This window comes from Phoenix dactylifera, chromosome 9, assembly GCF_009389715.1.
Source record: "Phoenix dactylifera cultivar Barhee BC4 chromosome 9, palm_55x_up_171113_PBpolish2nd_filt_p, whole genome shotgun sequence".
Lineage (NCBI taxonomy): Eukaryota > Viridiplantae > Streptophyta > Magnoliopsida > Arecales > Arecaceae > Phoenix > Phoenix dactylifera.
Genome location: NC_052400.1, coordinates 86416 through 113170, shown reverse-complemented (window position 1 = coordinate 113170; position 26755 = coordinate 86416). Strand labels below are relative to the sequence as shown.

The 26755-nt window shown below is 41.6% G+C and overlaps 1 protein-coding gene across 4 annotated transcripts; it reads left to right on the top strand.

Moving 5' to 3' along the window:
• Positions 1 to 1819: 1819 nt before the first annotated feature.
• LOC103714694 (protein translocase subunit SecA-like) lies at positions 1820 to 26755 on the top strand. 4 transcript variants are annotated; one of them, XM_039129717.1, is made up of 6 exons: positions 1820 to 2302; positions 2398 to 2543; positions 8473 to 8634; positions 9083 to 9129; positions 9267 to 9341; positions 10031 to 10148. In XM_039129717.1, exons 1-5 carry the CDS (start codon positions 2125 to 2127, stop codon positions 9310 to 9312), a joined length of 579 nt encoding a protein of 192 aa, XP_038985645.1. In that variant the 5' UTR covers positions 1820 to 2124; the 3' UTR covers positions 9313 to 9341; positions 10031 to 10148. The 4 variants fall into 4 exon arrangements, 3 of the variants coding, with proteins under 3 accessions (XP_038985645.1, XP_038985644.1, XP_038985643.1); XM_039129716.1 differs by lacking the exons at positions 9083 to 9129; positions 9267 to 9341 and adding exons at positions 25995 to 26052; positions 26155 to 26755 and having other exon boundaries at positions 1824 to 2302; positions 10031 to 10146; XR_005513215.1 differs by lacking the exon at positions 9083 to 9129 and having other exon boundaries at positions 1823 to 2302.

Sequence of the window (26755 nt, the reverse complement as noted above, 5' to 3'; positions counted from 1 at the left end):
ATCTAGATCGACGTAGTTATCAAAGAAAGATAAGTAATAGAAGCATGAAAGATCAAATCTATGAGAAGAATCTGCCGGCTTTTTTTTTTGGATAAACCGGCGTCTCACTACATACAGGGGCGGCCCAATGCATTTGGGGGCCTAGGGCGAACTCACTAAATGAGGCCTTTTTTAAAATAATAATAATAATAATAATAAATTTTTAATAAGTATAAAATACTTTAAAAATTTATTTAAAAATAATCCGTCTAGCTTTTTGAGATGCCTAGGGCGAACTCACTAAATGAGGCCTTTTTCTTTTTTTTTTAAGTTTTTCATATCCACATTCATATTTTCTATTAGACATTTGAATATAAAAATTATATTACCAAACAAAGCAATTAAGATAATTACTACAAACAAATTAAAATATAAAAGAGAAAAAATAGAAGAGAAAATTTGTAACAAAATTATAGAAATTGCAACAAAATTAGGGAAATTAGACACTGGATGTTGAAAATATAATCAAACAACAAAAAGAGGGTTAGAAGGATCACACCATATGTTGTGCTACAGTGCCACTAGGCCCACTACCCACTGAGTCACTGTCACAGACTGACAGACTCAGTCTCTCAGTGACAACTGACACCGTGACACGGACGTGAGGGCTCAGGGCTGAGGGGATGGCCGAGCCCGCCGGGGTCACGGGACAACGGGAGTCGGGGCCGGGGAGGGAGGCGAGGGCCGAGGAGGTCACGCCGTCTGCCGTCACGGCCTCACGAGTCATGCCTCACAGGAACCGGGGCCGGGGTCGGGCGAGGAGCGGAGGAGGTCACGGGTTCACGGCCACGGGAGTGACGGACTGACGGCCTGACGGTGTCACAGGCGGGGTCCGGCCGTCCGGGGACTGGGAGGCGCTCAGGCGGAGGAGACGACCTCGCCGGCTCGCTGGATTGAGCCGGACGGGCCGATGGGGTCACGGCCTCACGGGAGCCGGGGGCCCGAGAGGCGGGAGGGAGGCGAGGAGGTCGCGGGCGGCGGGACCGCCTGGATGCCGGGGAGGCGGGGCGCCGGGGTCGCGGGGATGGTCGCGGGATGCCGGGGCCCAAGGAGGCGGGGAGGCGGACTGGCGGAGGCGCGGCCGCGCGGGGGAGACGAGGAGGAGACGAGTAGACGACCCAGGGCCAGGCGGCAGGCAGTCACACCTTCACGGCTTCACGGAACAGTCGAACAGAGCTGTCAGAGACTCAGAGCAGAAGAGGATTGAGGAGTGGAGGAGGAGTGGAGCAGGATGAGGATTTTAAAGAGAGCCAGAGAGGAGGAGTGGACAGTGGAGCACCCGCGTCTTGTCGAGGTAGCCGTTGGCTCCTGCGGCCTTACCCTCTGAGGCTCTGACACTGTAGCTAGCTAGTAGCTAGGAGCGGCCGAGCGGGAGCTGGGAGGCGGCCGAGCGGGGCTGCGGGAGCTGGGAGGCTAGAGCCTAGGATGCCGTCGCGCGGGGGCCTTCTCTCGAGCCGGGGCCTTGGGCGACCGCCTAGGTTGCCTAAGGCTTGGGCCGCCCCTGACTACATAGTATGAGTACACCTCCAATAGTTACAGTACAAAACACGAGCTAAGCCCTGCAAAATAGGGACAGTACCTCTCATAAAAAGACGCCGGCTTTTACTTGGGCATCATATGACCACCTTTGTTATCTATGGTAGAGTTGGTGGTAGTAGCTCTATCCCAACTGATTCTTCTTTGTTGTGTCTCATCAACTTTGGTGTTTTATTGTATTGTTTGCACAATTAAAGATATGGTGATGGAAAGTCAAGAAGAGAGCTCTAAGCATTACTGGTGAATGGCATAATTGATATTTCTTGGTTACTTGTATCAACTCATACATGCACTATGATCATAACATTGTGCAAATAAATAGCATAACGTGGGCTCGAGGTCCAAATCCGGCCCAGTGGAGTAGCGAAATGAAAGGCCCAGTAAACCGATGCCGGTCGGTGTCGGTCCGTGCTCCATTTCCGAATTCCGATTCTCCGAACCAGAGAGAAGCGCACGGAGGAGGAGAAAAACTGGAAGACGCGCAGGCAGCAGAAGACCAAACGAAGTTGGGGAGGATAGAGAGAGAGAGAGAGAGAGAGAGAGAGAGAGATGGGCTCTCGACACTCGCTTCACACACTTCTCCTTTCCTTCCGTCCCCGCCTCCTGGCCCGATCGATCTCCTCCACTTCCCGCGTCGAGAGCGTCGGATGGTTCGACAAGATCAAAGGCGTCTTCACCGGCAAATCCACCGCCGATTCCAAGTCCTCCTCCTCCTTCTCCCTCATCGGTCAGCCTCTCTCTCTCTCTCTCTCTCTCGCTGTAATTATAGATTCATTTGATTTGATTTGTGGCCTGGTGTTGATATGGGGCGGGCGGCTGCAGAATTCGCCGATCAGATGGACAAGGCGCGGATGCTGGGATCCTTCAGGAAGTTCGAGGTGGGGCGCAGCAGCGCCGCCATGTCCGAGAATTTCAAGAAGAACACCGCCATCCTTCGCTACCTTGGCTCCATCGATCCAACGGGAGAGGTCCCCCCCCCCCCCCCCCCCCCCCCCCCAAAAAAAAAAGAAAAGAAAAAAAAAACCTTTTTTCCTTAAAAAGGAATTTTCTGCTAATTTATCAGTCAAATGCATACTACGCACACTTCTATGTAATTTCTGTTGCGGAAAATACAGGATCCAAACGGCGAACAGAACAATGCACAGAATTGAGAGAGGAAGAGGAAGAAGAAATTGAACACAGGGATTTACGTGGTTCGGCAATGTGCCTACGTCCACGGGAGCGAAACGACCGTAACTTTTCTTCTGTCACAAAATAACAAGGGTTACAAGATATTTATAGCTAAACCCTAACCCTAGAGTCCCAATCCCTATCAGCATCCCTGGTAAAATAAAATATTACATAATTATCCCAAAGATAAATATATCCCGTCGCTTTGCTCCGCTCCGTTAGAATACCAGTATACCACTCAAATAAGAATACCACTTAATATGAGCCACTTATTCTAACAATCTCCACCTTGGCGAATATTCACCCCTTAGGAGAAAAAATAACCTGGGATACCACCTGACGCTGGTAGGTTGGAACACATCCTCTCTAGCATCTAGAGATGTTAACCAAGTCCAAGCAATGCTTGAACTTGTCTGCAGTAACGGGTTTTGTCAACATATCTGCTGCATTTTCAGAAGTGTGAACTTTCTCAAGCAATATGTCACCGGAAGAAACCAACTCCCTGATCTTGTGATACCTCACATCTATGTGCTTGGTTCTCGCATGATACACCTGGTTCTTCGCCAAATAGATCGCACTCTGACTGTCACAATGCAACTGAACTCCACATTGCTGAACACCCAGCTCCTTGACTAATCCCGTTAACCACAATGCTTCCTTGGCAGCCTCAGCCACTGCCATATACTCTGACTCAGTCGTAGATAGTGCAACTAGAGACTGTACCATGGACCTCCAACTGATAGGCCCTCCTGCAAGAGTGAATATATAGCCTGTAGTCGACCTCCTGTCATCCAAGTCCCCTGCATAATCTGCATCAACATACCCTATGACTGAAGGATCATCCTGCTGTCTGACAAACATGATACCATGGTCTGTAGTACTCCTCAAGTATCTGAAAATCCACTTGACTGCATCCCAATGCTGTCTCCCTGGATTCGCCATAAACTTGCTCACTGCACTAACTGCATGCGCCAAATCCGGCCTGGTACAAACCATAGCATACATCAGACACCCCACTGCACTAGCATATGGAACCTTTGACATGTCTTCAATTTCTTTTTCTATCTTTGGGCACTGTGAGGTAGACAATCTGAAATGATTCGCTAAAGGTGTGCTCACTGGCTTCGCATTACCCATGCTGAACCTCTCCAACACCTTTTGTATATAACTACCCTAAGATAACCACAATTTTCTGGAATCTCTGTCCCTGCGAATCTCCATCCCAAGAATCTTCTTGGCCGCGCCCAAATCATTCATATCAAACTCTCTACTCAACAAAATCTTCAACTTGTTGACTTCATTTATACTCTTCGCAGCAATTAGCATATCATCCACATACAGTAACAGAAAAATAAAAGAACCATCATCAAGGCTCCTCACATAAACACAACAGTCATACTCACATCTTCTGTAGCCAATCCGAATCATGTAGGAGTCAAAACGCTTGTACCACTGCCTCGGAGACTGCTTTAGCCCATAAAGTGACTTCCTCAATTTACAGACTAAGTGCTCCTGTCCAGGTTCTGAAAACCCTTCTGGCTGCTGCATGTAAATCTGCTCCTCCAACTCACCATGAAGAAAAGCTGTCTTTACATCCATCTGCTCTAACTCCATATTGTAATGTGCTACCAATGCCAACACTACCCTGATGGAAGTGTGTCTGACCACTGGGGAGAAAATCTCATCATAATCAATCCCAGCTCTCTGTGAGTATCCCTTTGCTACCAGACGTGCCTTGAACTTTTTCCCTTCTTTTTCTGATACTGCTTCCTTTTTCTTGAACACCCACTTGCATCCTATCGCTCTCTTCCCCTTTGGAAGCTCCACCAACTTCCATGTCTGATTTTTATTCCAAGATTCCATCTCCTCCATCATAGCACCCATCCATTTACTCTTCTCCTGGCTGTGTACTGCCTCCTGAAAAGTAGTAGGATCTCCACTGCTAGTGATTAATGCATAGGAAACCAAATCTTCAAAACTATACCTAGTTGGTGGCTTGATAGTACGCTTGGGTCTGTCTGTGGTTATATTATGTTGCTCTTGATCGGCTGAGGTAGAAGTCTCTGTACCCTGAACATTATTTTTCTTGACAGAACTCTCTAACTCTACCTGCATCACCTGCTTATTGCTGGTGCAACTTTCTGGCATCTGCTTCTCTTCTTCTTGAGTACTTTTCAACATGGCTTTCTCATCAAAAACCACATCTCTGCTGATCACCACCTTGTTTGCCTTCGAATCCCAAAGCTTGTACCCTTTCACCCCTTTCTGATACCCCAGAAAGATACACTGTCTAGACTTCGGGTCTAGCTTTGACCTCTTCTCACTAGGAATATGCACATAGGCAGGACATCCAAATACTCTCAAACTTGAGTAGTCTACCTCATTACCTGTCCATACCTCCTCTGCAACCTTACCATCTAGTGCTGCCCTAGGTGACCTGTTAATCAAGAAGCATGCCATATTCACTGCCTCTGCCCAGAAGTTCTTTGCAAGCCCTGCATTTAACCTAAGACACCGTGCTCTTTCAGCTATAGTCCTGTTCGTCCTTTCCGCCACACCGTTCTGCTGAGGTGTCTTGCGTACTGTGAAGTGTCTCTTAATCCCATGCTGCTCACAAAACTCAATGAACTTTGAATCTGTGTACTCAGTCCCATTGTCTGACCTGAGGCATTTGATCTTTCTCCCTGTCTCATTCTCTACTTCAGCTTTCCACAACTTGAACTTGGCAAACGTTTCTGACTTGTGCTGCATGAAGTACACCCAGACCTTTCTCGAGAAATCATCAATAAAAGTTACGAAATATGTATGTCCACCCCGTGATGCTACTCTGACTGGTCCCCAAACATCTGTATGAATATAGTCAAGAATACCCTCTGTCTTGTGCGTGGCAGTCTTGAATTGAACCTTGTTCTGTTTTCCAAGAACACAATACTTGCAGAAATCCAGTTTGCAAGTTTTAACACCCTTCAGGAAATTTCTTTTATGCAGTTCCAGCATACCACGTTCACTCATATGACCCAAACGCATATGCCACAAGACTGTATTATCAGACTCAGATTCTGCAGCAGCAACTCCACCTACAACAGTAGTCCCTATCAACCTGTAGATGTTCCCTGCTACTTTCTGCCCCTTCATCACTGTCATAGCACCTCTACTAACCTTCATTACTCCACCTTGAGACTTGTAACAAAACCCGTTAGAGTCTAAGGTACCCAATGAAATTAGATTCTTCCTCAAATCTGGAACATGTCTAACATCACACAACGTTCTAACCACACCATCAAACATAGTAATTCTGATATTCCCTATTCCAATGACTTTGCAAGATGCATTATTACCCATCAAAACAGAACCAGAATTAACTAACCTGTAGGTATCAAACCAATCTTTATTGGGCGCCATGTGATAGGAACATGCTGAATCTAGAATCCAAGAATCCGCGAGATGATCTGAACTGGACGAAACTGAAAGTATATCACCATCACTGCTCTCTGTATCTTCTTTCACTATATTTGCAGACTTGGACCCTTCAGATCTGTCATCATCTTTACCCTTCTTTTTCTCAGGACAATTCCGCTTTATGTGACCTTGTTTTCCACACTTGTAGCACGTTATGCTCTTCTTTTTTCTGGATTTAGACCGAGATTTACTGCGATTTGATCCATTCCTTGTGTTGCTTCTTCCACGCTCCTGGTTACCCTTCACCACTAAGCCTTCTCCTTGAGAACTCTCAGCACTGGCTTTCTTCCTCTGATGAAAACCTAGCAAGGCTCCAATGACGTCCTCTAACTCTAGGGTCTCCTTTCCCCACGTCAGAGTTGTAACCAAATTTTCGTACGTAGGAGAAGCAGGTAAAGAATGCAATAACATCAACGCTTTGTCTTCGTCTTCGAACTTCACATCAACTCGCTGCAAATCACTGATAATCTGATTGAACACATTGATATGTTGGCTTAAATCAGCACCCTCTATCATCTTAAGACCGTACAGTTTCTGCTTAAGATAGAGCTTGTTCGTCAACGACTTGGACATGTACCGACTCTCCAACTTTGACCAAATTGCTGCCGGCGATTCCTCGTCCATGACATGATACATCACGTCATCAGCCAGACAAAGTCGTATATTTGAAACAGCCTTAGCCTCCAATTCCTTCCACTCTGCATTACCCATGTCATCTGGTTTCTTTCCATACAAGGCCTTCACCATACCTTGTGATACTAACAGATCCTTCACCCTCCTCTGCCATAGCCCGAAATTTCCAGTTCCATCGAACTTTATCACATCGAACTTTGCAGAAGACATCCCTACAATCTTATCTTTTTGCAAAATAAATTATAGAAAATAGGATCTGATGAAAATAAAAAAATACCAGAAACGCCCCTCTTCTCCTAGGTCAGAACGCGAGCTAGCGACGGTAGAACTCCCCTCCTCGCGCGTCTACGGTGACGTACGGGTGGGCGAAGGCAGACGGCGGCGCGTGGCAAAGATCCTTCTCCCTGGATCTGATGCGCGGCTTTGGTGGAGACGCGGCAGAGATTTCTCCTCCTTTCTCCGGCCACAGACAGCGTCAGGGAGACGCTCTCCTCCTCCTCCTTGCTCGGATCGTGCGGCGGTTCCTCCAAATCTGGTGCGGGCGGCGTGCGAACGGTGACGGGAGGACCGTGCACGTGGCCTCCTCTTCTCCTCCGAACGGCGATCCGAACGGGGTGTCGATCTCCTCTGGTTCCGGCCACGAACGGTGGCGCCGGACCGTGATCAGGCCTCCTCTCTTCCGGATCCGGCGTGCGGCGGCGCTACGGGATGGGAGGATCTTTCTCCTCGCTTGCGGCCGATCGGCGACGGGGTTTGGGCCTCCCCCTTTCTCGGCGATGGAGGTTTGGGCCTCCCCCTTTCTCCGCGACGGAGGTTCTTCTCCTCCGGATCTGTTCACGCGGCGGCGGCGCGAGGATGCGGGCGGCGGCGCGACAGGCCTTCTTCCCCTTCTTCCACGGGAGTCACCACAGACACCAGGGAACGCTCACGGGATGAAGGGAGTTTGGGGAAGAAGACGCCTTGGAGAAAGCGCCCTACTCCACGTGAAAGGGAATAGAAAACACTATATCCCTTCCTCTTACGTGCCCTCCCACGGCTTGGGAACAGCGCCTGAGATCCCACGTGAAGCAGAAGACGCCGAAACTCCTCTTCCTTGCGTGAAGGAAAACACCCACGGAATCCTGATGCTCTGATACCAATTGTTGCGGAAAATACAGGATCCAAACGGCGAACAGAACAATGCACAGAATTGAGAGAGGAAGAGGAAGAAGAAATTGAACACAGGGATTTACGTGGTTCGGCAATGTGCCTACGTCCACGGGAGCGAAACGACCGTAACTTTTCTTCTGTCACAAAATAACAAGGGTTACAAGATATTTATAGCTAAACCCTAACCCTAGAGTCCCAATCCCTATCAGCATCCCTGGTAAAATAAAATATTACATAATTATCCCAAAGATAAATATATCCCGTCGCTTCGCTTCGCTCCGCTCCGTTAGAATACCAGTGTACCACTCAAATAAGAATACCACTTAATATGAGCCACTTATTCTAACAATTTCAAACTTTGGTTCGACGTCAGTATGATGAAATAGAATATTCTTCTGTCTTTTTTCTTTAAAAAGATTAGTTTTTGTTAGAATTTATGCTGTTCTGTATATGAGATACTATTTGAACTTGATGTTGCACTTGTAGAATCTCCAAGCTAACCACAAACGTGATGCAATAAAGCATTGTAATTGCACGATAGCTGACGTTGAGGAGGTACTGGCGAAGTACAGGTGGGCCAAAGAGGCCCAGAAGAAAATTGATAAGTTAAAGGAGGAAGGAAAGCCATTGCCAAAGAACTTTAACGAGGTACTTCTGCTTCGATTAATTAACATATTTAATTGAAGAAATTTGAACTATTATTATCAGGATGGCCTTGTATGCTATATGGAGTGGATCTTTTATTTTACGGCTCCAAGATCTCAGTGTTGCGTTGTTTTTGGCAAAATTTAGGAGATGTTGTTGCAAGAAAACCTATTCAAAACGAAAGGGAGGTTGAGGCCTGTTCTTCGGTTATTTTCTGGCTAAACGGCGGATTTTGATTCTTTTACCATCGAAAATGTGAAGTCCTGTTTTATTGTTCTTTTAAAGTGAATGAGCGGACATGTCATAATACAATCCTTATCTCTCTTTTTTCTGTTAAAAATAAAAAAATTTGGCTTCATATTGAAGTGCTTTAAGGGCAAGTTGTGGTAAGGAATGATAAATACGATCATGTAAATTATGTGACTAGGATTGCTTACATTTTTTTCCTCAGCTGTTGTTGGCCTCGAACAAAATGACAAATTTTATCTTGATTGACAGGTTCTTTCTCTGATCTTTTTGAAATTCTACTTCATATAACCCATCCTGTTTAAGAAGACTGCTGTTCCCGCTCTTACATTATGAAGCATTTTGCTGAAATTAATTGTTCCATATCATTTTCTATGGTCCTTTTGCAGAGCCTTCATCAAAAGTAAAAACCTGCGTTGTGTTATTCAGATTTGATGAAACAACCCACAGGTCTATAACAGCTGGTACTTATTTGATATCCAGTATCATTAACCATATGCAAGAATTGTATGGACCCTTCTTAGTTGCTTATAAATTGTAATTTTGGAGCTGGATTTAGTTAGAATAATCAACTAAATATCCCAGAACTCTATAAAATTGTTAGTTTGTCGTAGATCAATTTGGATTGGAATTAATCTCATTTTTTGAATGGTTGAATTCAAAAAAGGAGATCTAAAATGGAGATTATATTTATTCTGCAAATCACAGATGACCATTCTGGTCAAGTTCTGCTAGAAGATATGTCATCATCACATATTTTTCATTTGTTTCCATGCTGTGTTTTTTTTCCTGCGTGCAGAGGGTGCGTTAGGGGGAGGGTAGTTTCATGATCTGTTATTTCCTTAAATTTAGGTTTTACAGATGCAACTAATGAAGATTCTACAGTATCAACTAAGATTGATCCTTGAGTGCATCAAGTAATCATCGAGGCTATTGTGTACTTTAGGAGAAAGCTCTATATTACTGTGTGTGCTTGAATTTTTCATTCTGACACTAGACAGCATGGTAGATTTTTAACTCCTGACATTTATGTGCCAATGTGATTGATCATTTTGCCATAAGCATTAACTTTGAATATCAACTATGTTTTACTTCTGATATATAAATAAAAAGTCCCACTTTTTAAGACACTGAGCTTATTCTTGTTTTGTAGGTGCAAAAACTGATGGGCTCAACACCATTGGATGTTGGAAGACCTAATTTGGCGAAGAGCGGGTCAATAAGCAGAAATGCTCTCTGCCCATGTGGATCCAAAAAGAGATACAAAAGGTCTGAAGTTACTAGCTTTATTAATATTCAATTCCCAAACATGATCATTATTTTTCTGTGAGATGAACTTGTGAAGATTCAGAAACAAAAATCAAGGGAACAAGGTTGGCTATATCATGAGCACTCAAGCTGGCTTATCATGAGTGATTAAAGATGACAATGGATTATTTATTGGAGAAAACAATGTTTGACGAATAGATGAGCAATTGCAACATATATGTTGCTGTCTTTGACCGTCCTATCAATTTACACGCAGGACCTACCCCTTCGTAAGAGTAATTTGGAACATTAATTAGTAAATGTCAAATTTTATATTCCTCCCTTTTTTTTAACAAACCTTCTGTGGAGTGATTGATTATACCCCTATTTGATTTTGATGAGCTCAAAGCATTTGAGTATATCTTATGTTATACTAATGAATTCAATCTAGTGTTTCAGGCAAATATTTGTGAATTTATGTTTAAGTATCTCTAGCTTTGGTTCAATATATTTTGGTTAAGTAAGGAACTCAGTTTGAACCAAAGTCTGAAGCTCGAGTCGACTCCAGAAGATTACGAGTCGACTCCAAGTGTTTCAGAAGTTCTGGCACATGCTCGAGTCGACTCCGGTACGCTACGAGTCGACTCCGACTGAGAACTGACAGAAGAACAGAAAGTTGATTTTCAGACCCTGTCAGCGAGTCGACTCCAGAAGGTTTCGAGTCGACTCCAATGGTTTCCGAGTCGACTCCCGACGTTTCCGAGTCGACTCCTAAGGGTAACAGAAGAAAGACAGAACGATGTATTTCAGACCCTGCAACCGAGTCGACTCCAGAAGGTTACGAGTCGACTCCGAAGTTTGGCGAGTCGACTCCTAGTTACGTCCGAGTCGACTCTCAGAGGAAAGCAAGACTAAAAGTCAGAGAACCAACTTCGGGCTCTGAGAGCCGAGTCGACTCCAAGACGATCCAAGTCGACTCCGAGGCAGTTCAACTCCAAAGACAGAGGATCAGTTTTTGGGCTCTGAGAGCCGAGTCGACTCCAAGATGATCCGAGTCGACTCGAGAAAGAATTGCAGAAAAATAGATCTCTGGAACCCTGAGAACGACTCGTCTCCAGAGGGCCGAGTCATCTTCGAATATTGGCGAGTCGACTCCAGGTTTGGCCGAGTCGATTCCAGAACGGGACAGTACTTTAATTCAAATCCTGACCAGTGGGCGAGTCGTCTCCAGTAAAGCATGAGTCGACTCTAGCAACAGCCGAGTCGACTCCAGATCGAGCGAGTCGACTCCGACCCCAACGGATACATTGTCAGGAGTTGCAGAATGTGCAGAACGGCTACAATTTGGTGTCTAACGGCTAGTTTTCAATGAGGACTGCTTAAATAGTCAGAATGAACAGTAGTAGACACTAAGAGAGCTATTCCATTCAAACAAAAAGGGATTTCCACCTATTCTTTAAGACACTGATATATAAATAAAAAGTCCCACTTTTTAAGACACTGAGCTTATTCTTGTTTTGTAGGTGCAAAAACTGATGGGCTTAACACCATTGGATGTTGGAAGACCTAATTTGGCGAAGAGCGGGTCAATAAGCAGAAATGCTCTCTGCCCATGTGGATCCAAAAAGAGATACAAAAGGTCTGAAGTTACTAGCTTTATTAATATTCAATTCCCAAACATGATCATTATTTTTCTGTGAGATGAACTTGTGAAGATTCAGAAACAAAAATCAAGGGAACAAGGTTGGCTATATCATGAGCACTCAAGCTGGCTTATCATGAGTGATTAAAGATGACAATGGATTATTTATTGGAGAAAACAATGTTTGACGAATAGATGAGCAATTGCAACATATATGTTGCTGTCTTTGACCGTCCTATCAATTTACACGCAGGACCTACCCCTTCGTAAGAGTAATTTGGAACATTAATTAGTAAATGTCAAATTTTATATTCCTCCCTTTTTTTTAACAAACCTTCTGTGGAGTGATTGATTATACCCCTATTTGATTTTGATGAGCTCAAAGCATTTGAGTATATCTTATGTTATACTAATGAATTCAATCTAGTGTTTCAGGCAAATATTTGTGAATTTATGTTTAAGTATCTCTAGCTTTGGTTCAATATATTTTGGTTAAGTAAGGAACTCAGTTTGAACCAAAGTCTGAAGCTCGAGTCGACTGCAGAAGATTACGAGTCGACTCCAAGTGTTTCAGAAGTTCTGGCACATGCTCGAGTCGACTCCGGTACGCTACGAGTCGACTCCGACTGAGAACTGACAGAAGAACAGAAAGTTGATTTTCAGACCCTGTCAGCGAGTCGACTCCAGAAGGTTTCGAGTCGACTCCAATGGTTTCCGAGTCGACTCCCGACGTTTCCGAGTCGACTCCTAAGGGTAACAGAAGAAAGACAGAACGATGTATTTCAGACCCTGCAACCGAGTCGACTCCAGAAGGTTACGAGTCGACTCCGAAGTTTGGCGAGTCGACTCCTAGTTACGTCTGAGTCGACTCTCAGAGGAAAGCAAGACTAAAAGTCAGAGAACCAACTTCGGGCTCTGAGAGCCGAGTCGACTCCAAGACGATCCAAGTCGACTCCGAGGCAGTTCAACTCCAAAGACAGAGGATCAGTTTTTGGGCTCTGAGAGCCGAGTCGACTCCAAGATGATCCGAGTCGACTCGAGAAAGAATTGCAGAAAAATAGATCTCTGGAACCCTGAGAACGACTCGTCTCCAGAGGGCCGAGTCATCTTCGAATATTGGCGAGTCGACTCCAGGTTTGGCCGAGTCGATTCCAGAACGGGACAGTACTTTAATTCAAATCCTGACCAGTGGGCGAGTCGTCTCCAGTAAAGCATGAGTCGACTCCAGCAACAGCCGAGTCGACTCCAGATCGAGCGAGTCGACTCCGACCCCAACGGATACATTGTCAGGAGTTGCAGAATGTGCAGAACGGCTACAATTTGGTGTCTAACGGCTAGTTTTCAATGAGGACTGCTTAAATAGTCAGAATGAACAGTAGTAGACACTAAGAGAGCTATTCCATTCAAACAAAAAGGGATTTCCACCTACCAAAGGCTCTCAAGAGTAAATACAAGAGAAAGAAGAAAGAAGTGCATTGAACTCCATCCAACAAACTCTTTCTTTCGCATTCAAGGCTCTCCTTCTGACATCAAATAGTTAGCGCATTCAAAGAGGAGACTCAGAGTTCGAGAAGCCCCTTCTTCCTCTTCCAAATTCTGTTTGAGGGCTTCTAACTCTTCTCTTTTCATATTGTTTAATATTTGCTTATTAAGAAGCTTTCCTTGTAACTTTTCCCAAACTGTTTTCTCACTTGATTCAATCAGGAGATTGAATCAAGGGTTTTAAGGTTTGTTGGTGAGCCGAAGTTAAAACCAACGGTGTAAGGGTTCGATTGTGATCCCGGAAAAACAATCGGATGGTTTTAGTCGGTGAGCCTGTGAAAACCGACCGAGTTCGTTGTGATCTCGTAAAACAACAAGTTGGGTTGTGAACTTGTAAAACAACCGGCTGTAATCCGAGGGATTATAGCGAACTCCCAAGTGAAGCTTGGGGGGTGGACGTAGGAGCAAGGGTTAGCTCCGAACCACTATAAATTGGTTCGTGTTTGTATTGGTTGCTGTATTCTCTCTCTCTCCTCATTCACTTCATCTAGTAACTTAACTAATTTGCTTGCGATAGATTTAGTTAATTACTAATCATAGTTTTTAATTGATCGAAAATTAATCAAAACCCAATTCACCCCCCCTCTTAGGTTGTCTTCTTGGGCAACAAGTGGTATCAGAGCAGGAGCTCTTCTATTAAAAGAGTAAAAGATCAAAATGACAACCCCTTTTGGATCTTCACTTATTGAGGGGCAATCCACCCATAGGCCTCCATTCTTCAATGGAACCGACTACACCTATTGGAAGGCTAGGATGAGGATATTTATCCAAGCCCAAAACTATGAGATTTGGAGCATCATAGTTAATAGACCATACATTCCTTCTATTTTTGTAGATAACATTACTATTCCCAAGCATGAAAAAGATTGGGATGACAATGATAGAAGGAGGGCACAACTAAATGCCAAAGCGATGAATGTGCTTTATTGTGCCTTAGACCGTAATGAATTCAATAGAGTCTCTACTTGCAGTTCTGCAAAAGAGATATGGGACAGACTTGAAGTGACCCACGAGGGCACGAATCAAGTCAAGGAAGCTAAAATAAACATGCTAGTTCATAAGTATGAACTATTTAAAATGGATTCTAATGAAACTATCACGTGCATGTTTACTAGATTTACTGATATTGTCAATGGTCTAAAAAGCCTTGGCAAAAGTTATGCTAACAGTGACCTTGTCAGGAAAATTCTTCGATCTTTGCCAAGGTCATGGGAAGCCAAGGTAACGGCAATCCAAGAAGCCAAGGACTTGAACAAGCTGCCACTTGAGGAGCTTCTTGGATCCCTGATGACGCATGAGCTCACGATTAAACAACATAGCGAAGAAGAATCCTCTCATAAGAAAAAGATAATAGCCCTCAAATCTACTTCTTCTAACAAAGATCCATCTTGCAGTAGCAGCAGCGAAGAAGAAGACAATGAGAGAGATGATGATGAGGCTCTTCTCGTGCGAAAGTTCCGAAAATTCATCAATCGGAAGAAGTCCTTTCATCAGAGGAGAGGTCCCTCAAGTTCCTACAACAAGGATAAAGGTAAGGAAAGGGAAAGTGAGGGAACCGGTTGCTATGAATGCAAGAAACCGGGACATTTTAGAATCGACTGTCCCTTACTAAAGAAGAGCATCAAATACAAGAAGAAGAAAGCTCTTGTCACCACCTTGACAGACTTCGATCAATCATCATCATCATCGGATGAGGAACAAGAGGAAAAGCAAATTTTTGTTTCATGGCAAATGATAATGAGGTAATATCCGAAACATATTTAAATTTTACCTTTGATGAATTGTATAATGCTTTTAATAAATTAATGGATGAATATAAGACAATAAACCTTAAAAATAAAGAATTGAAATTAACTAATCAATCTTACACTCATAAGTACGATAAATTAATTAAGGACAAGAACTCTATCATCAAGGAAAACTTAGAACTTAAAACAAGCAACCAATTGCTAACTCAAAAAACTAATACCTTAATTAAAGATAATGAAAGACTAACTAAGGAAGTTTCAGAACTTAAAAACAGTAACCGAACTCTAAAAGATAACTTTACAAAAGATCTAAATTCAATAAAAACAGAAAAGCTAAACTTAACAAAAGAACTTGAAAAGTATAAACCTATAGTTGAGAAGTTTACCTTTAATTCTGAAAAACTAGACATGATACTTAATAGTCAAAGAGCTGTATTTAGTAAAGCTGGCTTAGGGTATAAGCCTAACAACAAACAAAAATTTCTTAAAAACTTTTTTGTAAAGGCCGAAGAAAGTAAAACCAAAAATGCAACTTGTTTTCGTTGTGGTAAAGTAGGACATATAGCTAATGTGTGTAATCACAAAAAATCTGAAATTAAAAGAAAGATTAAAAAGATTTGGGTTCCAAAAGGAACTAATGTTACTAACCATGAAGGACCCAAGAAAACTTGGGTACCTAAGATTGTATGATTTCCTTGTGTAGGAGTGTCTTGCAGCCAAGGTCGACAAAAACTGTTGGTACTTGGATAGTGGCTGCTCAAGACACATGATGGATGACAAGGAGCAATTCTTCACCCTAGAGCCTAAGAAGGGAGGTGCTGTGACATTTGGAGACAATAACCAAGGTCACATCGTTGGTATAGGTAAAGTACAAATCACCTCTTCAACCTTCGTTGATAATGTACGATTTGTAGATGGTCTTAAGCATAACTTACTTAGCGTTAGTCAATTATGTGATAGAGGTTTTGATGTTTTGTTTAAGCCATCTTTATGCATCATAACCAACTCAATTGACAATGGCTTAGTATTTAAAGGAATTAGACGTGGTAACGTCTATGTAGTGGATCTTGAAGATCTTGCTAAAAACAGTCCTTGCTTAGTAGCTAGTGATACTAAGGTTGATGATGCAAGTTGGTTATGGCACCGTAAATTAGGTTATGCAAGTATGGATACAATATCTAAATTAGTCAAAAGAGATTCTGTAATTGGTTTGCCAAAACTAAAATTTGAGAAAAATAAAATTTGTGATGCATGTCAATATGGCAAACAATCTAGGAGTTCTTTTAAATCCATAAATTGTGTCATTACTACTAGACCCCTTGAACTACTACACATGGATCTATTTGGACCAACTAGAACCATAAGTCTTGGTGGAAACAAATATGGTCTTGTTATTGTAGATGATTTTTCTAGATATACATGGGTCATGTTTTTAGCTCATAAAGATAAAGCATTTTCTGCATTTAAGAAATTTCATAAAGAAGTAACTAACGCAAGAAATGCTTCAGTTATAGCTATTAGGAGTGATCATGGAACAGAATTTGAAAATCATCTATTTGATGAATTCTGTAGTAAAAAGGAGATAAATCATAATTTCTCTGCACCTACGACACCACAACAAAGTGGAGTTATGGAAAGAAAGAATAGAACCCTAGAGGAAATGGCTAGGACCATGTTGTGTGAAAGTGACCTCCCAAAGTATTTTTGGAGAGAAGCTATTAACACATCATGCCATATATTAAATAAAATCTTACTGAGACCAATTATAAAGAAAACACCTTATGAACTTTGGAGAGATAGAAAAACCCAAAGTAAGCTATTTTCATGTTTTTGGGTGTAGGTGTTTCATTCACAATAATGAGAAAGATAACTTAGGTAAATTTGATTCCAAATCTGATGAGGGTATCTTTTTGGGATACTCTGCATCAAGTAAGGCTTATAGAGTCTTCAACAAAAGAACCCTTGTTATTGAAGAGTCTATACATGTTGTTTTTGATGATACTAATGATGTCTCTTCTAGCAAGAGAGTAGCTCTTGATGATGATGCAGGAATACTTGAGAAAAAGTTAGATGATATGACATTACAAGAAATTGAACCAAAGCAATTTGGAGAAACTTCAACAAGCCAAGAGGTAATTGATGATCATGGGCTTACAAAGGCTTGGAGGTATGTATACGGTCACCCTAAAGAATTAATACTAGATGATCCATCACAACCTATTAGAACTAGAGCTTCTCTTAGGAACTTAAATAATCACCTAGCTTTTGTTTCACACTTAGAACCTAAAAACATTGGAGAAGCTGAAAATGATGTAAATTGGGTAAATGCTATGCAAGAGGAACTAAATCAATTTACTAGAAACAAGATATGGAATTTGGTAGAAAGACCCACTGAATACTCAATAATAGGAACTAAATGGATATACAAAAACAAACTTGATGAGAAGGGAGTTGTGGTTAGGAACAAGGCTAGACTAGTAGCAAAGGGCTATAATCAAGAAGAAGGTATAGATTTTGATGAAACCTTTGCTCCTGTAGCTAGACTTGAAGCAATTAGATTATTACTAGCATTTGCATGCTCTAAAGACTTCAAACTATTTCAAATGGATGTAAAAAGTGCCTTTTTGAATGGGTATATTAATGAGGAGGTTTATGTAGAACAACTCCCTAGTTTTGAAAATCATCAATACTCCAATCATGTTTATAAACTAAACAAAGCACTTTATGGTCTAAAACAAGCCCCTAGAGCATGGTATGAAAGACTTAGCAAATTTCTATTAGACCATGAATTCTCTAGAGGGAATGTTGATACAACACTGTTTTTAAAAAAGAAAAACAAAGATATGTTAGTAGTACAGATTTATGTAGATGATATTATTTTCGGTGCTACTAACAATCGCCTCTGCGAAGAATTTGCCGACTTAATACAGAGTGAATTTGAAATGAGCATGATAGGAGAGCTGAACTATTTCCTCGGGCTCCAAATCAAACAATCTAAAGAGGGGATCTTCATCAATCAAGCCAAATACATCAAGGAGATGCTTAAAAAGTTTGATATGGATAGAAACAAGCCAATCAGCACACCCATGAGTTCATCATGCAAACTAGACAAAGATGAATCAGGTAAATCAGTGGATCAAAAGATGTATAGAGGTATGATAGGATCTTTATTATACTTTACAGCAAGTAGACCTGATATCATGTTTAGTGTATGCATGTGTGCTAGATACCAATCTAATCCTAAGGAATCACATTTAATTGCAGTTAAGAGAATTTTTAAATACCTAATAGGAACAAAAAACATAGGTTTATGGTATTCTAAAAAATCAAGCATAAACTTAATAGGGTATACTGATTCAGACTTCGCTGGTTGTAAACTTGATAGAAAAAGCACTAGCGGGTCATGTCAATTCTTAGGAGAAAATTTAATCTCTTGGTTTAGCAAGAAACAAAACTCGGTTGCTCTATCTATGGCGGAAGCCGAATATGTTGCTGCCGGAAGTTGTTGTGTTCAAATCTTATGGATTAAACAACTTGAAGATTATGGCATTAAACAAGATAAAATTTTCATTAGCTGTGATAATACAAGTGCCATTAATCTAACTAAAAATCCAATTCAGCATTCAAGAACTAAACACATTGAGATAAGACATCACTTCATAAGAGATCATGTACTGAATGGTGATGTGACACTTCAATTTGTTTGTACTGATGATCAACTTGCTGACATCTTCACAAAACCCTTGAGTGAAGATCGATTTTGTATACTTAGAAGAGGGTTAGGAGTGATTGATCCATTTTAGTGATACTCTCCTCTAATTCATTGATTTTGATGATTAGCTTATGTTAGACATAGGGTTTCTTATCTATGATCATCAAATCAGTTCTTAAATCTCTGATAGTTCCATAACTCTTTCTTTTGGCACAGAAATAACAAGTTTATTTTGGTTATGTGCCAGAGTTCGAATCGACTCGAATAAATTTTGGAGTCGGCTCGTGGGCGAGTCGACTCGCGCATATTTCGGAGTCAACTCGAGGTCGAGTCGACTCGCGACTTACCAGAGTCGACTCGAGGTCGGAAATCCGACTTTTAACCCTAAGCGAAATATTTTTTCTCCACTTCTATTTTTAGCCGCCACTATTCAAAAGCCCTAGAGCCGTCTCCGACCTTGTCTCCGACCCATTTTAGGTCATCTCCGTCGAGTTTTCTTCCATCTTTCTTGTCCTTCCCCTGTGTTTAGGTCAAAAATGCCTAGAAGAGACCTCTCTCTGCGAGCGGCGCCGAGCGACGGTCAAAGGCTCGGAACGAACCCGCGAGGCCACCACCTCCGGTTCCTTCCCCGCCTAGGCCGGTTCCCTCGCGTCCGTGCGCCGGAAGGGCAGTCTCCACCGGGAGGAAAGTCGACTTTGACTTCCTCTCCCAGGAAGGAATCACCCTAGGGCATCGTCTCAGGGCTCAAGGGTTAGAGTTATTCTGTTCCTTAGACCTCCCTATTTACCCGGGGTTAGTTAGGGAATTCTATGGGACTGTAGCCCGAGGTAGTGGTGGAATCCAGGGAACCGTAGCGGGTGTCTCTGTATTCATCTCGGAGGACCTCATTGCTCAAGTCCTCCATCTCTCCCGAGAAGGGATCTTTTCCAGTCACCCCCTTGATAGGACTGAGGCCCTTACGGCAGTATTAGAGAGACCCCCTCAGTCCCCTATAGAGGAAGTGTTTGCAAATCAGCTTTCAGCTGAAATGTGGCTCCTCCTCAGTATCATTTCTAGGACTCTCTTTCCAAAAACTGGCCGATTCGACTTTATCTCTAAGAGGGACCTAGCCTTGATGTTCCATATACTCCAGGACACTCCTATCAACTTTCCTAAACTCATCTACAAATATATCTGTGAACCCCTAGATAAGCCTAGGTTGAGTCTCCCTTACGGTATGCTATTCACTCTCATTTTTAGGAAGTTAGAGGTCCCTATTCTTGAGGGGGAACCCTCTCGCTCACTGCGTCACACAGATCGCATGGGTGAGGGGACTCTCCATCGTATGGGCTTTCATAGAGTTGAGGGAGTCTGGGTACAGAGACCATCCACTTCCACACCATCTGACCCTACCACTCACCACTCCCCTAGCCCTGACCATGACCAGGAGCACTATACAGATCTTCCCACCTATCCTTCTACCTCTGGTCCTACCCATACTGAGCCCTCCACCTCCACTGCCCCACCTTCTCAGCAGCAGCCCTTGGAGGTTAGGATATCTTCTGAGCAGCTCCGAGAGTTGAGGCAGCAGATAGTGGGAGAGCTGAGGGATGATCTGCTGAGGGAGCTACGAGGTCCTCAGACTGCTTCCTCCACCGAGATAGTCCCCTCCTTGGCAACTGTGTCCAAAATGGTTGCAGACCTGAAGGAGGAAATCTACAACATAAGGAGCCTAGTTCAAGCTCAATACTGGAACATTAGCGATGTGAAGGATGACACAAGGAAGATGCGAGACAGCATCAGAATTGAGCTAGGTAGCCAGAGTCAGGGAGCAGAGAGACTAGCAAATGCCTTGATCTCCAAGCTTGACACCCTCCAAGAAAGTGTGACCCAGCTCACCATGATACAGTCTAGTGCCACCTCGGAGATCATCGAGCAGCTAGGGAACGTCTCTGAGAGGATAAACTTAGTCATGCAAATGAATAGACTGAAAACGGGAGCCACATCCTCCACTACAAAGAAAAATTAGTGTATTTTTATCTGTTTTTATGATGTACAGTCCTTTGAGGACTCTTTTGATATGTAATCACACTTGTACTCAAATTTGAATTTAATACAATGAGTAGAAATTTTCTTTCAAAATTGTGCATTCTTGAGTTCTAATACTTTTTTCTATGTATTGTGCCCTTTTTGCTATGATGACAAAAAGGGGGAGAAAATATGTGAATTGAAATGTAAAGGAAATCACTAAAAAGAACAACCTTAAAGCAAAATGTAAATATGAATTGAAATGTAAAGGAAATCACTAAAAAGAACAACCTTAAAGCAAAATGTAATTTGTTCTTAGTGGATTCGATACCTCGAGGCTCATTATCTCTCTATTGGGGCTCCTCAAGAAGTAATTTCCAGAATCTATTCAAGGGATATTCGGAGATTAGTTGAATCATACTCAAGAACAAATTGTCAGATCTTCCCTCTGAAAGTAAGAATTTAAGATCAAAAGCTTCAAGACATTAAAAGAAAATTCAGAGAACCCAAACAAAATTGAATGCATATGTTGAGGGGGAGAATCTGAAATATTAAGAAAGCAAATTCATTAAACGTATAAGCCAAACAATTGATTGCATGATATGAAGGCTTATATAATTCCAAATGAAAGGGGGAGCTTTAATTTCAGGTTTTACTATTTCAAACCTTTCAATTTTGGATAAATTAAATGACTAGACATTTGAATTCATTTCTAAACTCTATTATAAATCTCCTATTGGTTGAGCAATTCACTTTACAAATACTCAATGTTTTGTCATCATCAAAAAGAGGGAGATTGTGGAGTGATTGATTATATCCCTATTTGATTTTGATGAGCTCAAAGCATTTGAGTATATCTTATGTTATACTAATGAATTCAATCTAGTGTTTCAGGCAAATATTTGTGAATTTATGTTTAAGTATCTCTAGCTTTGGTTCAATATATTTTGGTTAAGTAAGGAACTCAGTTTGAACCAAAGTCTAAAGCTCGAGTCGACTCCAGAAGATTACGAGTCGACTCCAAGTGTTTCAGAAGTTCTGGCACATGCTCGAGTCGACTCCGGTACACTACGAGTCGACTCCGACTGAGAACTGACAGAAGAACAGAAAGTTGATTTTCAGACCCTGTCAGCGAGTCGACTTCAGAAGGTTTCGAGTCGACTCCAATGGTTTCCGAGTCGACTCTCGACGTTTCCGAGTCGACTCCTAAGGTTAACAGAAGAAAGACAGAACGATGTATTTCAGACCATGCAACCGAGTCGACTCCAGAAGGTTACGAGTCAACTCCGAAGTTTGGCGAGTCGACTCCTAGTTACGTCCGAGTCGACTCTCAGAGGAAAGCAAGACTAAAAGTCAGAGAACCAACTTCGGGCTCTGAGAGCCGAGTCGACTCCAAGACGATCCGAGTCGACTCCGAGGCAGTTCAATTCCAAAGACAGAGGATCAGTTTTTGGGCTCTGAGAGCCGAGTCGACTCCAAGATGATCCGAGTCGACTCGAGAAAGAATTGCAGAAAAATAGATCTTTGGAACCCTGAGAACGAGTCGTCTCCAAAGGGCCGAGTCATCTCCGAATATTGGCGAGTCGACTCCAGGTTTGGCCGAGTCGACTCCAGAACGGGACAGCACTTTAATTCAAATCCTGACCAGTGGGCGAGTCGTCTCCAGTAAAGCATGAGTCGACTCCAGCAACAGCCGAATCGACTCCAGATCGAGCGAGTCGACTCCGACCCCAACGGATACATTGTCAGGAGTTACAGAATGTGCAGAACGGCTACAATTTGGTGTCTAACGGCTAGTTTTCAATGGGGACTGCTTAAATAGTCAGAATGAACAGTAGTAGACACTAAGAGAGCTATTCCATTCAAACAAAAAGGGATTTCCACCTACCAAAGGCTCTCAAGGGTAAATACAAGAGAAAGAAGAAAGAAGTGCATTGAACTCCATCCAACAAACTCTTTCCTTCGCATTCAAGTCTCTCCTTCTGACATCAAATTGTTAGCGCATTTAAAGAGGAGACTCCCCTTCTTCCTCTTCCAAATTCTGTTTGAAGGCTTCTAACTCTTCTCTTTTCATATTGTTTAATATTTGCTTATTAAGAAGCTTTCCTTGTAACTTTTCCCAAACTGTTTTCTCACTTGATTCAATCAGGGGATTGAATCAAGGGTTTTAAGGTTTGTTGGTGAGCCGAAGTTAAAACCAACGGTGTAAGGGTTCGATTGTGATCCCGGAAAAACAATCGGGTGGTTTTAGTCGGTGAGCCTGTGAAAACCGACCGAGTTCGTTGTGATATCGTAAAACAACAAGTTGGGTTGTGAACTTGTAAAACAACTGGCTGTAATCCGAGGGATTATAGTGAACTCCCAAGTGAAGCTTGGAGAGTGGACGTAGGAGCAAGGGTTAGCTCCGAACCACTATAAATTGGTTCGTGTTTGTATTGGTTGCTGTATTCTCTCTCTCTCCTCATTCACTTCATCTAGTAACTTAACTAATTTGCTTGCGATAGATTTAGTTAATTACTAATCATAGTTTTTAATTGATCGAAAATTAATCAAAACTCAATTTACCCCCCCTCTTGGGTTGTCTTCTTGGGCAACACCTTCTTACCTCACCTAAGGCTTGTAATGGTTCTAAAATAGAATCAGATAACCTTAACCATCAAGCCTTGTCTTAATATTTTTAGGGTTGACTTTGTACGTGTTAAAAGCTATCCCTACTGTTATTACAAACTTTTCTAAATCCTTTATCGAAAACTCTGTCTATGTTAGATTAAAATTTTTCCCCTTCCCCAGACAGGTGCACATTAGAGCACCAATTCTTATCAGGGTCTTTTCATATTTGTTGAAGTCCAGAACAATCTCTCATAGTGTTCCCCAATTTGTCAATTGGTGCACCTCTCGCACCTCCTTCGATGTAGTCATCCACAACTGCATCCACCATCTTTGTTTGTTTGAACCCTCCTTGTTGTCCAACATGGAGTGCCAATTTGTTCTCTTGTGAGATTTACCCCAAGTTGTCATGGTATGCATCTGTATTGTTCTATAAGTTACCCAGGCTATCATGATATGCATATGTCGCATAGCAACCCAGAGACACTTCACCATGTCATCCACTCTATGCTGATTCCATTTAATATTGTTTTCATCAAATTCATCATTCTTTTATATGATAGATCAACGAGAATGTAGCTGACCTATTCTAGGTCATTCTAGGAGTGTATAACTGTCAAAAGTGAGTAACTGTTCCTCAAAACTATTATAGTCCGAACACTCATAAGGTTGGGTCGACACCTGCCTCCCCACAAACTTGACTTGCAAGCTTCCCCACCAAAATCTCACAAAGTACCTTTTGTCCATGATTTTGTAACGTTGATATTGTCACTCCCTTATTTTAAATTTTGAACTAACATATAACATGGTGACCGGAAAAATGAGAAAAAGTTTATTCCTTGTTGAATAAATATTAATTTTTGTAAGAAAAGAAAATAGATATTAGTGTTAATTAAATGGTCGAGATAAAGAATTTCGTTTTAATATGTGGTATGTAACGAAGTGGGTAAGTGGTAGAGATGAGATTCTGGAGCAGGTAGCATTCTCTAGATAGAATTCAGTTGACCAAATTCAAGTGATCTAGTCTCTCTGTTTTCAGAGCAGAGCCGTATTATAGCATTTGATGGTACAACCTTCTATCTTTACTTTATGTCACAACATTGATCTCTCAGAAAACCCATTTCATTGATGTCTAATCTAGTGGCATGGCAGATGAAGTTGTATCTTTGCATGGTATGATGCACAGTCAATCTTGTTATTAATGGGTTTCGTTAATGCTGCTTACTGATATGCTTGATGTATTGAATGATCATCTATTTCTTTTCCTGTTTGCAGAAGAACTAGTTTTGAGCTAACCTTTTTCTTATTCTAGACATGCTAAACACTATCTATGCCATATAAAATATATTTACTGTCAGTTGAAACTCGAAAGATTTGATTTTTGTTTGCTTAATTGCTTTATCCCTTTATGTAGAGAATATCTAGTTTTATTAAATCATGGTTGCAAGATGGAATTTGAACTGATTTAATGTTTTTTTTTAATGCAGTTCTTTAGGGTTACTAACTTACTATAGAAGGTTTAATAGCAGCTGAATTTAAACAATAATTATTCTTAGTGGAGAAAGATTGGTTTTCCTACAGATTTTTGAAATGCTTGTGCCTCAAATAATTTCTGTAGCAACATCAATGACAAGGAATGTAACTTGTGGTTTATGCATACTGAACAATAAAATTGTCATGATGATAAGCTCATGGATGCAAACCAAATGAAGCAGTGATAATTTATCCTTATCAGGCAACTGTAGTTCATATAATGGTCTTTCGGTGCAGAGTGCTTTCTCACTGAATTTCATTCTTAAAGAATATTTCCAGTTTGTTTGCTAATACATTGCAGTTTATGGGCAACCAGTAAGTTTTTATGGTTTCCTAAAAGTGGAAGACAAATACGAGCACTTGTTTTATTTTATTTAATTTTTCCCTTTGTTATCATAGTTTTACTTTAAGAAGAGGCCTTCGCACATCTGTTAGGTTTGCCGGGCCAGCTCAGCCTTTGATCTAAAAAGCTAAAACTCTATGTCAATCCTTTTCCCGTCAAGACAAACTTTTTTGCAGATCCTTTACCATTTGTGCTTATCCAAGAGAAGATGTTTGGAAATGGCACTTGTGCCATAATCTGTTGATCTACAGGTTTTTGGACCCTTCCCTGGATTTGAAACCCATATTGATGCCTCCCTCTCTTGTCCAAGCTGGATACGCTCAACCCATCACTTTTTATCTTTCAATGCTACCATACCTCAACTTCCTCCAATATACAGTATGTACATCAAATAATTTTTTTAAATGAATTGATAACAATCACAAAATGCAGCGCCTCTTTGCAGATTGTACAAATGGTGTCTCTTTTTCTACTCATTGAGATACTGCATTGTTTATAAATAAGCAAATATGCTACTTCCTGTATTGACTCTGACAGTTTATCAGCTGATGCTGGAAAAATATATTTGGCAGATTGTAATATCCAACTGTTTGGTTCTTGTATCAGATAATTCAATGAACTTCTACTTATTTAAGTTGTCAAAATAGTATAAGCGTATAATGCTATTCAACAAAATACGAACATATGAATATTATCCTCTGCCGTGATTTAGAGCTTCTTGTGCATTTTGAACAGGTGCTGCGGAATGACCTGAGGTGGGAACAGCTGGTGGATCTGAACTTCTCCAACTTATGTGAGATACATAACTTGGGGAAGTGGAACTGGCGGTCAACCACATCAAATTCGTATGTAGTTGAAAGTCATGCTAATGTTTTTCTGTAATTGAGTATTTTAGGTTACGTTGCTGTGAGCGGTGATGCTCTGAATGTCAACTGTACTCTTGCAATCAAGGGAATTTACTTGGGGCGGTTGAAACTCTGGCAGCTACAGCACTGACCGCTGTATCATCAACTGCAAAACTGATGCTGCAAAGATCTCCATTGTTAAGTTAGCTATCAAGGAAAATGCAAGACAGCACTTACTTTCAATTCAGAAATTGAAGCCATGGCATACCAACAGAGTGGTTATGCTTTTAGTTGAGGATAATCTGCAGAGTTGAAGCTTAGATTAGGTAATAAATATTAAGTAGCTACTCTTAATCAAGATGGTGTTTCATCTGTTTAGTTCTCATTTCCTGGGATTTAAAGATTGGATATGGTGTGCATGTTGAGGGTAGTTTTTGAATTGTACCGTTATTCCACATTCATTTACAAAGTTTGAGGCAGAGAAGAGATACGGTCAGAAATGCAGTTATGTGTGAATTGGTTTTGTAGATTTCAAAACAAATTTTTAATCCTTTGTGGTTTCCAAACTGTCAACGTGCACATTTTTTTTTAAAAAGAAAAGAAAAGAAAAGAAAAGAAAAGAGAAAATGATAATTTTTCTGAATGAGTTCA

Excerpts from the sequence above, each read along its gene's own strand:
- LOC103714694 (XM_039129716.1), top strand. The coding sequence starts at position 2,125 with ATGGGCTCTCGACACTCGCTTCACACACTTCTCCTTTCCTTCCGTCCC. Across the intron at positions 2,544-8,472 it reads CCATCGATCCAACGGGAGAG|AATCTCCAAGCTAACCACAA; the intron begins GTCCCCCCCCCC and ends TTGCACTTGTAG. Across the intron at positions 8,635-10,030 it reads TGCCAAAGAACTTTAACGAG|GTGCAAAAACTGATGGGCTC; the intron begins GTACTTCTGCTT and ends CTTGTTTTGTAG.